This window comes from Vespa crabro, chromosome 3 (assembly GCF_910589235.1).
Source record: "Vespa crabro chromosome 3, iyVesCrab1.2, whole genome shotgun sequence".
Taxonomy (NCBI): domain Eukaryota; kingdom Metazoa; phylum Arthropoda; class Insecta; order Hymenoptera; family Vespidae; genus Vespa; species Vespa crabro.
In genome coordinates, this window is record NC_060957.1 from 10,141,581 (window position 1) to 10,157,945 (window position 16,365).

At 39.6% G+C, this 16,365-nt stretch overlaps 2 protein-coding genes across 2 annotated transcripts; both read left to right on the top strand.

Moving 5' to 3' along the window:
- Positions 1-542: 542 nt before the first annotated feature.
- Positions 543-7,867, top strand: LOC124422741 (mucin-19-like). Its single transcript, XM_046959598.1, has 2 exons — positions 543-651; positions 747-7,867. The coding sequence occupies exons 1-2, from the start codon at positions 595-597 to the stop codon at positions 7,692-7,694; spliced, it is 7,005 nt and encodes a 2,334-aa protein (XP_046815554.1). The 5' UTR covers positions 543-594; the 3' UTR covers positions 7,695-7,867.
- A 6,377-nt stretch (positions 7,868-14,244) lies between these two features.
- On the top strand, positions 14,245-15,982 carry LOC124423231 (X-box-binding protein 1). Its single transcript, XM_046960773.1, has 3 exons — positions 14,245-14,767; positions 14,905-15,405; positions 15,711-15,982. Exons 1-3 carry the CDS (start codon positions 14,487-14,489, stop codon positions 15,814-15,816), a joined length of 888 nt encoding a protein of 295 aa, XP_046816729.1. The 5' UTR covers positions 14,245-14,486; the 3' UTR covers positions 15,817-15,982.
- Positions 15,983-16,365: the final 383 nt, after the last annotated feature.

The window sequence follows — 16,365 nt, forward strand, 5'->3', positions numbered from 1 at the left end:
TAATATTTAATATCTAATGTAATATATGTATAAATATTTATATTCATGTATATATATATATGCCAATATTTAGTTAATCATAAAATTCCATAGAAAAGAAAAGAAAATAATTATGATAATGAAATATTTTCAATTTACTTTCTTCATTATATAGACATTTACTTTAATAAATTGCATAAAAGAAAAAATAAAATGACGAATCAATATACACTAATAATTAATAAAGAATATCAATATCCTAAAAATGATTCGGTCAATTTTATTATAGACTAAAATGCGTCATAACTACATCCTACGAAATACGCAAGAACTTTCGAAATGATCTGATATTAAGATTAAGACATATGTGAGAAACTAAATGACAGTTTTATTCGACATAAAACAGAAACATGCGGAAGTGACCATTATATTTAAAACTACAAATAAAGTCATTATTTACATTTCCTGCACGTATCATAGTACTGACATAACATATGGTTCGATGTCATTATAGCTTATCAATTGGATAATAAATTAATTTCTATTCAGAAACTGCGTATAAATACCATGCTTGAATCCTCAAAATTTTGAAAGTGGAATAGGAAGCAAGCGATCATGAAGGTATCCGCGACCTCTCTACTCTTCATTGTGGTTTCTACCACGGCCCTCTCGGTAAGTTCAAATAACTATAATAAGAACATCGTTTAATCTATTATATTGAAAGTTTATAAAAAGTCAGTCTAACAATACGAATTATTATACAATAGATACCAGCAGGTAATCGACAGAGTCAAGAAATAGGATCAATATCAAATCCAATAAACAATGTCAGAGCTAGCCAAGGAATAAATGCAGGAATAAATGCAGGAATAAATGCAAATGCAAAAGTAGGATCAAAAACAGGAGTTAATTCCAATATAAATGCAGGTAATCGACAGGGTCAAGGAATAGGATCAATATCAAATTCAATAAACAATATCAGAGCTAGCCAAGGAATAAATGCAGGAATAAATGCAGGAATAAATGCAGGAATAAATGCAGGAATAAATGCAGGAATAAATGCAGGAATAAATGCAAATGCGAAGGGAGGATCAAAAACAGGAGCTAATTTCAATATAAATGCAGGAGTACAAGCACAATCGAAAGGAAAATCAAATGTAGGAGCTAATTTAGGTATACATGCAGGATTAGGTCAACAATGGAATATTCCGTCTTATTCCAAACATTCTGGACATAATAATGATAATTATAATAATAAGGGTTATTCATATTACTTTCCTCGAATAATCGAATTTCCTAAAATACCTAAACTTCCTCATATACCCTTACCTTTCCCCCTTTGGTCTACGAAAACTACAACCACTACAACTGAAAAACCATGCGACGAATCAAGTATGACTACTACTACTGCAAAACCAACAAAAGCACCAACGAGTAAACCATCACCAAGTACTAAATCTACTTCAACCACTAAAAAATCAAGTGAAGCACCGAGCAGTTCGGCGTCACCAAGTTCTGAAAAAATTCCTTGCGAAGAATCTAGCGCAGCACCAAGCAGCTCTGCCCACCCAAGTTCTACGAGCTCAAAAAAACCAAGTGAAGCACCGAGCAGTTCTGCCTCGCCAAGTTCGTCCAGTTCTGAAAAACCCAGCGAAGCAACAAACAGTTCGGCATCACAAAGTTCTGAAACTACTCCATGTGAAGAATCTAGCGTAACACCTAGCAGCTCTGCAGTTCCAAGTTCGTCCAATTCTGAAAAACCCAGTGAAGCCCCGAGCAGCTCTGTTTCACCAAGTTCTTCCAGCTCTGAACAACCCAGCGAAGCCCCAAGCAGCTCTGTCCCGCCTAGTTCTTCCAGTTCTGAACAACCCAGTGAAGCAACCAGCAGCTCGGTCTCAACAAGTTCTCCCAGTTCTGAACAACCAAGCGAAGCACCCAGCAGCTCTCCCTCGCCAAGTTCTTCCAGCTCTGAACAACCCAGTGAAGCCCCAAGCAGCTCTGCCTCACCTAGTTCTTCAAGTTCTGAACAACCAAGCGAAGCACCGAGCAGTTCGGCATCACCAAGTTCTGAATCTACTCCTTGTGAAGAATCTAGCGTAGCACCCAGCAGCTCTCCCTCGCCAAGTTCTTCCAGCTCTGAACAACCCAGCGAAGCACCCAGCAGCTCGGCCTCACCAAGTTCTCCCAGTTCTGAACAACCAAGCGAACCTCCAAGCAGTTCGGCATCACCAAGTTCTTCCAGCTCTGGACAACCAAGCGAAGCGCCAAGCAGCTCTGCCTCACCTAGTTCTTCAAGTTCTGAACAACCCAGCCAAGCACCGAGCAGTTCGGCATCACCAAGTTCTGAATCTACACCTTGTGAAGAATCTAGCGTAGCACCCAGCAGCTCTCCCTCGCCAAGTTCTTCCAGCTCTGAACAACCCAGCGAAGCACCCAGCAGCTCACCCTCACCAAGTTATCCCAGTTCTGAACAACCAAGCGAAGCACCAAGCAGCTCTGCCTCGCCTAGTTCTTCCAGCTCTGGACAACCAAGCGAAGCACCAAGCAGCTCTGCCTCGCCAAGTTCGTCCAGCTCTGAACAACCCAGTGAAGCCCCAAGCAGCTCTGCCTCGCCAAGTTCTTCCAGCTCTGAACAACCCAGTGAAGCACCCAGCAGCTCTGCTTCACCAAGTTCTTCCAGCTCTGGACAACCAAGCGAACCTCCAAGCAGCTCTGCCTCGCCAAGTTCTTCCAGCTCTGAACAACCCAGTGAAGCCCCAAGCAGCTCTGCCTCACCTAGTTCTTCAAGTTCTGAACAACCCAGCCAAGCACCGAGCAGTTCGGCATCACCAAGTTCTGAATCTACTCCTTGTGAGGAATATAGCGTAGATCCAAGCAGCTCTGCCTCGCCAAGTTCTTCCAGCTCTGAACAACCCAGTGAAGCACCCAGCAGCTCTGCTTCACCAAGTTCTTCCAGCTCTGGACAACCAAGCGAACCTCCAAGCAGCTCCGCCTCGCCTAGTTCTTCCAGTTCTGAACAACCAAGCGAAGCTCCAAGCAGCTCTGCCTCGCCAAGTTCTTCCAGCTCTGAACAACCCAGTGAAGCACCCAGCAGCTCGGCCTCACCAAGTTCTCCCAGTTCTGAACAACCAAGCGAAGCAACGAGCAGTTCGGCATCACCAAGTTCTTCCAGCTCTGGACAACCAAGTGAAGCGCCAAGCAGTTCTGCCTCGCCTAGTTCTTCCAGTTCTGAACAACCAAGCGAAGCTCCAAGCAGTTCTGCCTCGCCTAGTTCTTCAAGTTCTGAACAACCCAGCGAAGTACCGAGCAGTTCGGGATCACCAAGTTCTGAATCTACTCCTTGTGAGGAATATAGCGTAGCTCCAAGCAGCTCTGCCTCGCCAAGTTCTTCCAGCTCTGAACAACCAAGCGAAGCCCCAAGCAGCTCTGCCTCACCAAGCTCTTCCAGTTCTGAACAACCCAGTGAAGCACCCAGCAGCTCTGCTTCACCAAGTTCTTCCAACTCTGGACAACCAAGCGAACCTCCAAGCAGCTCTGCCTCGCCTAGTTCTTCCAGTTCTGAACAACCAAGCGAAGCTCCAAGCAGCTCTGCCTCGCCAAGTTCTTCCAGCTCTGGACAACCAAGCGAACCTCCAAGCAGCTCCGCCTCGCCTAGTTCTTCCAGTTCTGAACAACCAAGCGAAGCTCCAAGCAGCTCTGCCTCGCCAAGTTCTTCCAGCTCTGAACAACCCAGTGAAGCACCCAGCAGCTCGGCCTCACCAAGTTCTCCCAGTTCTGAACAACCAAGCGAAGCAACGAGCAGTTCGGCATCACCAAGTTCTTCCAGCTCTGGACAACCAAGTGAAGCGCCAAGCAGTTCTGCCTCGCCTAGTTCTTCCAGTTCTGAACAACCAAGCGAAGCTCCAAGCAGTTCTGCCTCGCCTAGTTCTTCAAGTTCTGAACAACCCAGCGAAGCACCGAGCAGTTCGGGATCACCAAGTTCTGAATCTACTCCTTGTGAGGAATATAGCGTAGCTCCAAGCAGCTCTGTCTCGCCAAGTTCTTCTAGCTCTGAACAACCAAGCGAAGCCCCAAGCAGCTCTGCCTCACCAAGCTCTTCCAGTTCTGAACAACCCAGTGAAGCACCCAGCAGCTCTGCTTCACCAAGTTCTTCCAGCTCTGGACAACCAAGCGAACCTCCAAGCAGCTCTGCCTCGCCTAGTTCTTCCAGTTCTGAACAACCAAGCGAAGCTCCAAGCAGCTCTGCCTCGCCAAGTTCTTCCAGCTCTGAACAACCCAGTGAAGCACCCAGCAGCTCGGCCTCACCAAGTTCTCCCAGTTCTGAACAACCAAGCGAAGCACCGAGCAGTTCGGCATCACCAAGTTCTTCCAGCTCTGGACAACCAAGTGAAGATCCAAGCAGCTCTGCCTCGCCTAGTTCTTCCAGTTCTGAACAACCAAGCGAAGCTCCAAGCAGTTCTGCCTCGCCAAATTCTTCAAGTTCTGAACAACCCAGCGAAGCACCGAGCAGTTCGGGATCACCAAGTTCTGAATCTACTCCTTGTGAGGAATATAGCGTAGCTCCAAGCAGCTCTGCCTCGCCAAGTTCTTCTAGCTCTGAACAACCCAGTGAAGCACCCAGCAGCTCTGCCTCGCCAAGTTCTTCTAGCTCTGAACAACCCAGTGAAGCACCCAGCAGCTCGGCCTCACCAAGTTCTCCCAGTTCTGAACAACCCAGTGAAGCACCGAGCAGTTCGGCATCACCAAGTTCTTCCAGCTCTGGTCAACCAAGCGAAGCGCCAAGCAGCTCTGCCTCACCAAGTTCTTCTAGCTCTGGACAACCAAGTGAAGCTCCAAGCAGCTCTGCCTCGCCTAGTTCTTCCAGCTCTGGTCAACCAAGCGAAGCGCCAAGCAGCTCTGCCTCACCAAGTTCTTCTAGCTCTGGACAACCCAGTGAAGCACCCAGCAGCTCGGCCTCACCAAGTTCTCCCAGTTCTGAACAACCCAGTGAAGCACCGAGCAGTTCGGCATCACCAAGTTCTTCCAGCTCTGGTCAACCAAGCGAAGCGCCAAGCAGCTCTGCCTCACCAAGTTCTTCTAGCTCTGGACAACCAAGTGAAGCTCCAAGCAGCTCTGCCTCGCCTAGTTCTTCCAGCTCTGGTCAACCAAGCGAAGCGCCAAGCAGCTCTGCCTCACCTAGTTCTTCTAGCTCTGGACAACCAAGTGAAGCTCCAAGCAGCTCTGCCTCGCCTAGTTCTTCCAGTTCTGAACAACCAAGCGAAGCCCCAAGCAGCTCTGCCTCACCAAGCTCTTCCAGCTCTGAACAACCCAGTGAAGCACCGAGCAGTTCGGCATCACCAAGTTCTTCCAGCTCTGGTCAACCAAGCGAAGCGCCAAGCAGCTCTGCCTCACCTAGTTCTTCAAGTTCTGAACAACCCAGCGAAGCACCGAGCAGTTCGGGATCACCAAGTTCTGAATCTACTCCTTGTGAGGAATATAGCGTAGCTCCAAGCAGCTCTGCCTCGCCAAGTTCTTCCAGCTCTGAACAACCAAGCGAAGCCCCAAGCAGCTCTGCCTCACCAAGCTCTTCCAGCTCTGAACAACCCAGTGAAGCACCCAGCAGCTCTGCTTCACCAAGTTCTTCCAGCTCTGGACAACCAAGCGAACCTCCAAGCAGCTCTGCCTCGCCTAGTTCTTCTAGTTCTGAACAACCAAGCGAAGCTCCAAGCAGCTCTGCCTCGCCAAGTTCTTCCAGCTCTGAACAACCCAGTGAAGCACCCAGCAGCTCGGCCTCACCAAGTTCTCCCAGTTCTGAACAACCAAGCGAAGCACCGAGCAGTTCGGCATCACCAAGTTCTTCCAGCTCTGAACAACCAAGCGAAGCACCAAGCAGCTCTGCCTCACCAAGTTCTTCTAGCTCTGGTCAACCAAGCGAAGCGCCAAGCAGCTCTGCCTCACCAAGTTCTTCTAGCTCTGGACAACCAAGTGAAGCCCCAAGCAGCTCTGCCTCGCCTAGTTCTTCCAGTTCTGAACAACCAAGCGAAGCCCCAAGCAGCTCTGCCTCACCAAGCTCTTCCAGCTCTGAACAACCCAGTGAAGCACCGAGCAGTTCGGCATCACCAAGTTCTTCCAACTCTGGTCAACCAAGCGAAGCGCCAAGCAGCTCTGCCTCACCTAGTTCTTCAAGTTCTGAACAACCCAGCGAAGCACCGAGCAGTTCGGGATCACCAAGTTCTGAATCTACTCCTTGTGAGGAATATAGCGTAGCTCCAAGCAGCTCTGCCTCGCCAAGTTCTTCCAGCTCTGAACAACCAAGCGAAGCCCCAAGCAGCTCTGCCTCACCAAGCTCTTCCAGCTCTGAACAACCCAGTGAAGCACCCAGCAGCTCTGCTTCACCAAGTTCTTCCAGCTCTGGACAACCAAGCGAAGCTCCAAGCAGCTCTGCCTCGCCTAGTTCTTCCAGTTCTGAACAACCAAGCGAAGCTCCAAGCAGCTCTACCTCGCCAAGTTCTTCCAGCTCTGAACAACCCAGTGAAGCACCCAGCAGCTCGGCCTCACCAAGTTCTCCCAGTTCTGAACAACCAAGCGAAGCACCGAGCAGTTCAGCATCACCAAGTTCTTCCAGCTCTGAACAACCAAGCGAAGCACCAAGCAGCTCTGCCTCACCAAGTTCTTCTAGCTCTGGACAACCAAGTGAAGCTCCAAGCAGCTCTGCCTCGCCTAGTTCTTCCAGTTCTGAACAACCAAGCGAAGCTCCAAGCAGTTCTGCCTCGCCTAGTTCTTCAAGTTCTGAACAATCCAGCGAAGCACCGAGCAGTTCGGGATCACCAAGTTCTGAATCTACTCCTTGTGAGGAATATAGCGTAGCTCCAAGCAGCTCTGCCTCGCCAAGTTCTTCCAGCTCTGAACAACCAAGCGAAGCCCCAAGCAGCTCTGCCTCACCAAGCTCTTCCAGCTCTGAACAACCCAGTGAAGCACCCAGCAGCTCTGCTTCACCAAGTTCTTCCAGCTCTGGACAACCAAGCGAAGCTCCAAGCAGCTCTGCCTCACCAAGTTCTCCCAGTTCTGAACAACCAAGCGAAGCACCAAGCAGCTCTGCCTCGCCTAGTTCTTCCAGTTCTGAACAACCAAGCGAAGCTCCAAGCAGCTCTGCCTCGCCAAGTTCTTCCAGCTCTGAACAACCAAGCGAAGCTCCAAGCAGCTCTGCCTCGCCAAGTTCTTCCAGCTCTGAACAATCCAGTGAAGCCCCAAGCAGCTCTGCCTCGCCTAGTTCTTCCAGTTCTGAACAACCAAGCGAAGCTCCAAGCAGCTCTGCCTCGCCTAGTTCTTCCAGTTCTGAACAACCAAGCGAAGCTCCAAGCAGCTCTGCCTCGCCTAGTTCTTCCAGTTCTGAACAACCAAGCGAAGCTCCAAGCAGTTCTGCCTCACCTAGTTCTTCCAGTTCTGAACAACCAAGCGAAGCTCCAAGCAGTTCTGCCTCGCCTAGTTCTTCAAGTTCAGGAGAACCCAGCGAAGCACCGAGCAGTTCGGCCTCTCCAAGTTCTGAAAGTACACCTTGTGAAGAATCTAGCGTAGCATCGAGCAGTTCTGCCTCGCCTAGTTCTTCCAGTTCTATCCATCCAAGCGGCGGACCGAGTAGCTCTTTGCCAAGTTCTGGTTCAACCCCTTGGATCAGTTCGACCCGTTTTCCTCACCACTTTACTGATTCAGTCGGTCGACAGTGCTATTGTTACTGATTTTTAAAATTACTTAAAATTTTTTAATTCGGCTCAGTTATTTTAAAACGTCAACAATTTTACTATATCTTTCTGAAACATAATTACTAAACATAGACTAAATTTGTAATTGGCATTTTCTGTAAATTGAATCAAACTGTTATTTTAATTGAATAAATTATTTTATGAAAATATCTCAGTAGCCGAAATTTCATATTAGATGTACTTAACCATCTTGTTATATTTCCCACAAATTTTTTGTCCGATGTTGATGTTACATAAGGAAATGTGATGAAGCGAACGAGTCTTTTATTGATGAGATTTCTAAAAGTTCCTTCTTTCTCATAAAAATCTGATAATTTACAGATCGGAGCAATTGTGTTTATTTAATTATATCTTTTAGATTACATCTCGAAATTCATCACACGATCTCTTTTTATCTGTGAAACACACTTCAGGCACAAAGAATGCAATACTACGTATTAACCGAAAGAGAAAATTAGACTATAAAATTAGACGAATGGAAAATGTGGGAAAAATGAAGCAATTAAAAATGAATTAAGGATTATATACTTATAAAAAAAAAATGTTTGAACGAAAAATATAAGGTTACAAAATTGAACGAAAAAGAATTCTTATATGAACGTATGAATCAAAGATAAATTGGCTATCAAAAAGAATTGTTTCACTGGAAATATTTTTACCTTAATATTCTTTCAACAAATTTTTAGAACAATAATTGTTGAAATAGAATTCATTGAAACGGAAAGAGGAATCAAACAGGGTGGAGCTCTCGCAGTTGAACATGAAAAGAAAGGAAAAGAAAAAGATAGATGAAGATAAAAAAATATAAGAGCGGAAAAAGGAACAGGTGAAGGAGAGGAAGAAGAAGAGAAGCTATGATGGAAGATGGGTTGAGGGGTTGCTAGGATCTCTGTGGTCTGCTACATCTATTTATAGCGTACACCATGCTAATGCATATACGCCTATGCACTACGTTAAGCCTTCGCGTCGAGCATAACGGGCTTTTACGTGTTGCACTGAATATTCCCCGTGCTGTGAACGCGTGTGCGTGTCATTTTTCTTTTTTTTTTTTTTTGTTTGTTATCCCTTTCTCTATCTCTCCTTTCTTTCTTATACCTACACATATATATATATATATATATATATATACATCTCACCCCCTCTCTCTCTCTCTCTCTCTCTCCCTCATGTTGAACACACGTGCTTGGCTCTCGTACGCGCATGCGTACTCACTTTGCTTCGAGCGTGCAAAACTCGATCTAAGAACCGACGACGTTTACGTTTCACGCTTTTCCACCATCCTCTGCTATTCAAGGATTATCAAAGAGGAAAATATACAGGTATGTATTCTTAACTATCGACTTCGAAAATTCGTTCTTATTTATTAAATGGAAAGTTCTTTTTAAATATAACGAAAAAAAAATATTTCTAATGTGAAATATATTTTCATTCGTAATATAAAAAAAAAAGTACAATTTGTTATCTTAAAAAGGAAAATAAAAAAAAGAAAAAAAAAACAAGTACAAAAAATTATTATCATCTTTCATACTAATCATTGATTTTAAAGATACATATATATAACGAGAGAGAGAGAGAGAGAGAGAGAGAGTGTGTGTGTGAGAAAGAAGAAGAAAGTAAATAAATGAAAAATAAAAAAATTATATAGAACAAAATTCTAAATTTTTAATTAAACTTAGAAATTAAGCGATAATAATTTGTCCTTTAAAAAGAATAATCGATTATGATCTTTCATATAAATCGTAGATTACGAGAATACGTTATTTGCAAAAATAAGAAAGATGGGAAAAGAGAGAAAATAAATAAATTAAGGATAAATGAAAAAAAAAAAGTAAAAGAAATGTTAGGAAAGAAAACCTTCTAAAAACAAGATGATATTTAACAAAAATAATTAAAGAAACAAATAATCGTCATCTTCCATATAAGTTATTAATTGTAAAAATAAAGAAATAAAAAAGAAAAAAACATGAAGAGAAAGAGGAAGATAGATAGGGAGTGAGAGAGAGAGAGAGAGAGAGAGAGAGAGAGAGAAAGAGAGAGAGAGAGAAAGGGAGAGAATAAAAGGATTTGTTTAGAAAAAAAAAAGAAGAAAAATGAAAAAGAAGAGAAAAGAGAGAGAGAATACAACCGGTTTGTACATAGTTTTTCCATGAAATATTTAAATTCGCCGATGTCGATGGCACGTACTGTAATTTACGTTCGATTCCCGTCTATCTTCGCGACAGATAAGAGCTTTGCCAGAGCAGCAACTCTTCTTGCAGCTCGGGGCGTTATAACTTCGGCAGTTGTTACTTATAAATTACCATCGGGGCAGTTATAACTCATAGACCGTTCGCGACGCCTTTATAACTTATACCTCTGACTTATAAGTTATAAGCACACGGTACTTACGTATAACGTGTATACACATACGTATATATATATATATATATATATATATATATATATATATATATATATATACATATATATATATATACCATATACGTATACATATGTGTTACGATTGCCGATGATATAAGATAAAGATTCGACACCACTGAATGCGATATTAACGTATTACACGCGATACGTTTCTTGTACTTCGAACTTGACGTTAATGGTCAAAACGACTACTTACCTTGTTTTCTCACGATAAGGAAAAAAAAAAAAAAAAAAAAAATAATAATAATCTGAAAGGAAAACGATTATTATAAAGAAGAAAAAAAAAGAAAAAGAAAAAGAGGAAGAAGAAGAAGATGAGGAAGAAGAGTAGGAGAAGAAAATTGTGTGAACGATTTTAGAGCGATCACATTTGGTATCTAATTATAATCATGACATTTCAATTGTATGAATTTGAGTAAAAAAACAAAAAAAAACAAAAAAAAAAGAAAAAAGGAAACAAATAAATAAGTAAGAGAATTATTAAAAAAAAATGAACAATAAGGGAAGATAAAAAGATTGCAAACAAGAAAGGTAGTCAAGCGCATCTAATAATTATAATTATTACGTTCTAATAATACAGATTCGATAAAGAATGCTTTTCAAAGTACGATCGCTCGGGACGACGATATAGAAAGTCGTTAATGTGAGAGAAAGAAAAAATAAAAAGAAATAATAAAAAGAAAAAGAAAATGAAAAAAGAAAAAAAAAAGAAAAAAGATTATAAACAAAACGAGTGGTCACGTCTAATAATTATAATTATAATATTTTAATTATATGGATTCGAAGGAAAGTTTTTCAAAATACCCGTTAAGGAAACAGACAAAACAGGGAGAATTGCAGATTGGTACGGAAGGAAGTTTCCCCACTCGAAGAACGAGGTAACGAGATTGGCTTTTTCGCGTCGCTAGACTGGTCACGGCGTCAGTAAATTGACCGATAATGTAGCTTGGCACTGATTGCTGGATAGCAATGATGAATGCACGAGGGACACCCAACCGACCCTCTCCCTCCACGCCCCTTACTCCTTCTGATACTAGCCTCTCGATGCACGCCAAGGTCGATGACCTTGCACAAGCCCTCGGGTACTCTTTGGCGCCACACTCTGTTCGTTCTTACTTTTCGTTTTCTTCCCTTTCTCTTTCTATCTTTTTATCATCATTGTGGAATTCATGTTTGGTCTTCCTATGTTGAAAAATCATTCCTATTGACTTTAACCAAACGCCATAAGATGGAAATTATTTGTTCTGATCTAACTGATCAAAAGTATGATTCCATCAGACTCATCCTATGTAAAACTGAATAGCGGTATGGTGAGACAGAAGAGAATGAAGCAATTTCGAAAATTTTTTTTCCCATTTCGTTATTACTTCCAAAGGTCAATTTTGTCTGGATCATGTAATACAGTGGCTTTGTACCTTTTTTCGATATCTTCACGTGTTAGCAGACTTTGGAGTTTGGTATTTTTTTGTTGCTTTTTTCTTTTTCTCTCTTTTTCATTTAGAAAAAGTACTAATTATGGATTGATCTTGAAGCAGGTAAGAGTATGTGTGTGTATGCGTGCGCGCGCGTATATATATGTGTATTGCTAAAGAATTTTTTTAAAAGCTCAATTTTCATGCTATTTGTTATATTTCAAATTGCATCGAAATAATAATTTTTGAATTATTATAAAGAGAAAGATTATTAATTTTATAATATCACGAAAGGTAGCCATAATTTATATAACAACAAAAGAATATATTTAAAGTGTGACATAGCCAATCGAAATACATCTGGTGTCTCTCAAATATTTGCCTCACCTTTCAGGTGTTTCAATGTATCATCTAACGTGATGGTTTTTTATTTGAATCCTTAACAAATCGTATCATTGATAATTTAGACACGCGTTCATCGTTTCTCTTTATCGTTTCTACCTTATAATCGTATCATCAGTTTGTAAGAATTGCGTTTGCTCTTATTTCATTTTTATCGATTTTATGTCAACTCTTATTACGATCGATCATTGATATCAATTATACCACTTTTAAAAATCTTTCAAAACACTTCTCATTAACATCGACGAATATAATATTCTCTTAAAAAGAAATAAAAAAAAAAGAAACAATACTTCTTTGAATTATTCGTTTTTATCAACAAGATCGATAAATCTTTAACAGCGCAAATATATCTGAACTCGTTATCGACACTTCTTCTTATTCTTCTTCTTCTTCTTCTATCTATCTTTCTATTCTATTCTATTCTATTCCATTTTCTCTGTTTCAAGATGTAGGATCTACGAGCATGAGATGTAAAAGAGCGACATAAAGTACGAATGAGACGAAACGAGCTAGGAAGGTGACGGGGTAAAATGAGAACGAGCCACCCCCGCTCAACGATAACAAATGGTCCTTTAGAAATTCTGCGTGACCGAGCGCAGGTGGTATCCGATGGTGAAACGCCCACGTTTTCTTTTTACACATCCGTTTGTTCCATAACTATTTCTCTCTCAGTTCTCTTAAAATTTTCTTTATTACGGAAATACATTCGTTCAAAGCTTCCCTTTCATTTCTTTACGAATTTATCGCCCTATCGTAAAAATTATCGAGAAACTATGAACATCGTTAGAATTCTAACATATAATACAAATCGAATTTATCGTTTATACCAATATTAAATAATTGAAAATATTACTGATCTTATGAATGAATATAAATCAACATTGTTCATATTGTTATTAAATAATTGACAATATTATTAATATCTTATGAGAATTAATATAAATAAAAATTGTTAATAATTATTGAATATATTATTAACATATATCTAATTGTTCTTTCTTAATGACTGAATAATTTTCTTTATTTATCGATTGATGATATTGAAATAGTGGATGTCTTGTATAAAATAAAAGAATTTCAATGTACACATACAATATATGTATAACGGATACGAAGAAAGCGGCGAGATCCATGTAAATCCGTATGCGAGAAAGGTACCTTTAGCATGATCCTCTCAATGTCATCGATCTCAGATCGTCGTCGCATCGCTCGAGCCGTCGTGGAATGTGCACTGCTCCGGTTTCAACCTCAACACGCCGCAGGAAAAGTTCTTAACATTATTAAAACCAGTTAGTCACAGTGGAACTGCTTCGGTCGCTCTTATCGGATTATAATTGTGGATTACGAGTTCTCTCTCTCTGACTTTTCGATAGAAAGTTTTATTAATACGACGTACGCCTATTTACGTCAAGACTTGTGTAAAAAAGAAAAACGAAAAAAAAAGAAAATAATTCCTTTCAATTATAAAATTGATCGAAAATGATTAACGTAAATCAAAGACCAATATTGTATAATTTAAAAAACTAGACGATAATTTACGTTAAAGTGTTATTTGTTTTACTTCATGATTTCTACTTTACCGACGAGACTTTCGTTACCGATCGAGGTATCGCCAGTGATGAAAATTAGAAACACATACCTAAATTAATGTTACTCGATCGATATTGAAGTAAACTTTTTTCAATGTATCATAAGATATAAACAATATTGATATAATAATAATAAAAAGTAAAAAAAGAAAAAACAAGAAATAGGAAAAACTCTTCATATAAAAATTCATTTTATCATATGCTTTCTTTTGAAAAGAAAGATAACGAATTTATATACTATCACATATTTGAGATTTTTATAAATATGATAACAGACTTTTTTTATCTGTACATACGTATTATTATTAAAAGAAAAATATATAAAAATGATTATATAATATTAAAAGGATTATATAATATATATCTCAATATGTTAGCTTTAATTTCGAAAAAAATAATTTTGCTTGTTACGTTGACTTTTCCTTTTAATGAATCATTATACTTTTTGTTTAATTTCAAAGATTATCGTGCATTTATGATACTAGATGATAGTGTAATGCGGAAAAAGAGATCGTAAATGCTGAAATGACGCAAAAGAGGAAGTACGATGTAATATATATATATATAAATATAAGTAGTACTTCTATTGGATTGATAGACGTAGAATATTATTTCTAGCCAATAGAATAGTACCACATGTAATGAAGAAAATCGTCGACCAATGAAAGCACAGTTCAGAATGAGTAGAATTTTTCGTGGACGTAATGCTTGTATGTAGTCGATTAGTCGTATTGCATCAGTCGAAGGTGATATAAGGGAGTTTTTGATAAATTTTGCTTTTGGTTATGTGTTTTGTCAGTCTACACAAAACACTTGGAAGGACAGTGTTAGATCATCAATCACGAATGTACGATAAAAACTTGTGATAGAAAAGTGATAGATTGTATTTTTATTTGTTATTATATATATATATATATATATATATACATGAATGTACATGAATGAATATGAGTGCATTGAAGAGCGTTGTCATCGCATTTCCTAAGGGTCTTTCCAAGGGATCTGCTATTGTGCCCAATAACGACCTTGTCAGATCGGTTCCAAAATTAAATTTTTCAACGTCGATTTTAACCGATAAAACGACGGAAATGGATATAACGAGAAAAATACCAAAGCAGGAAGAACTCCACGAGGAAAGTGCATTTTTCAAACCAGATGTCTGTATTAGAGGAAAAAAACGTCGTCTTGATCATCTCACATGGGAGGAAAAATTACAGAGGAAGTACGTTGGAAAATGTGTTTATTAAAATTCTATTTCCATGTAAAAAAAAAGAAAAAACAAAGAAAAAAAATGGATTGCATCGGAATAGATGAAAGTAATTGGTTAAAACGGTATATTTTTTTATTTTTATTTTATAGGAAATTAAAGAACAGAGTAGCAGCACAAACTTCGAGAGATAGGAAGAAAGCTAAATTGGATGAATTAGAAGAAACTGTTAGAACGTTGAGGGAAAGAAACGATGTATTGACCCAAGAATGTGCTTTATTGAAGTCACAAAATGAGTCGCTTATAAGTGAAACAAAAATATTGAGGAGAGAAAGGGAAACGAGTAATATGAGCGAGCAACTTTGTTCATCGTGTCAGGCTCGTGTCGGTTGTCCTGTACCTTCACTGGGATCTGCAGTATCCCCACAAAACCCTCTGCCGCAGGGTGGGACAGTACAGTCGGCACCATCCCTGACACTAACACCAGGAGCAGCCATATTGCTGAAGATTATGACCCTTTACCTCCTCTCGAAGAATTATTTGGAGATCTCCAAGGGGATGATTACATCGATCGACTCGAAGAACTTGCAGAAAGCCTCCTTCGAGAAGTTACCGCAGAAGTGGAAGCAAATTCTCATAGATCAAATGAACAAGTGAGTTTTAATTGAGGAAAAACATTAATCTATCTGAGACAGTATTTTATATATATATATATAATTATATATATATATATATATATATACACCTCATCTATTCAGTTAAATGTTTCTTCAATTATCAGATCTTCCAGAAATGGATGAAATATTCTAAAGTAATAATAATCGATATAAAGAAAAATTTAATATATATATATATATTAGCATTCTCATGTACAAAATAATGTTCATCCATTTCTAATGTATCTCTATATCTTTTTAATTCAGTTTTTTCTTCATTAATAATATAATCATCTCCATAGGTGTCAGACGAAGAAAATACAATTAAAAAATCTGATAATTCAAAAAGAATGGTGGGGCAGACATCAAAAAATGTGGAAACCGATACAATCGCTTGTAGAAGCGTGAACGATTACGATAATTGGCATCTTAACTGTAGCACAGACGTCACGCATATTCTTCTAGATAATACACGAACGACACCGGTATCCATTAAAAATGAAATTGAAGTTAAACAAGAACCCGATATGAACGATATGGAAACAGTATATGGTACATACGACGAAACTACAAATTCTATAACTATTATTTATCCTGGCCAAGAAGATAATGTAGGCATTCAGGAATGCGTTCAAGAAATAAGCTCTGATAATGTTTGTCATACTGATGATGTAACAACATCATTAACAACGTATCACTCTTATTCCGATCAATTTTCACCTGCTTACACGTGCACAGACATTATGTCACCTTCGAGTATATATTCGGACAATGTTGATGCATCTTCTTCGATCAAATCAGATTCACATTTTTCGGACGGTGGTTATGAATCTCACGATTCCCCTAATGCAGACATACGCAGTAAAAAAAAAAGAAATAACAATAATAATAATAATAATAATAATAATAATAATAGTAATAATCATAGTAAAAATAATAATAATAAGAACAATAATG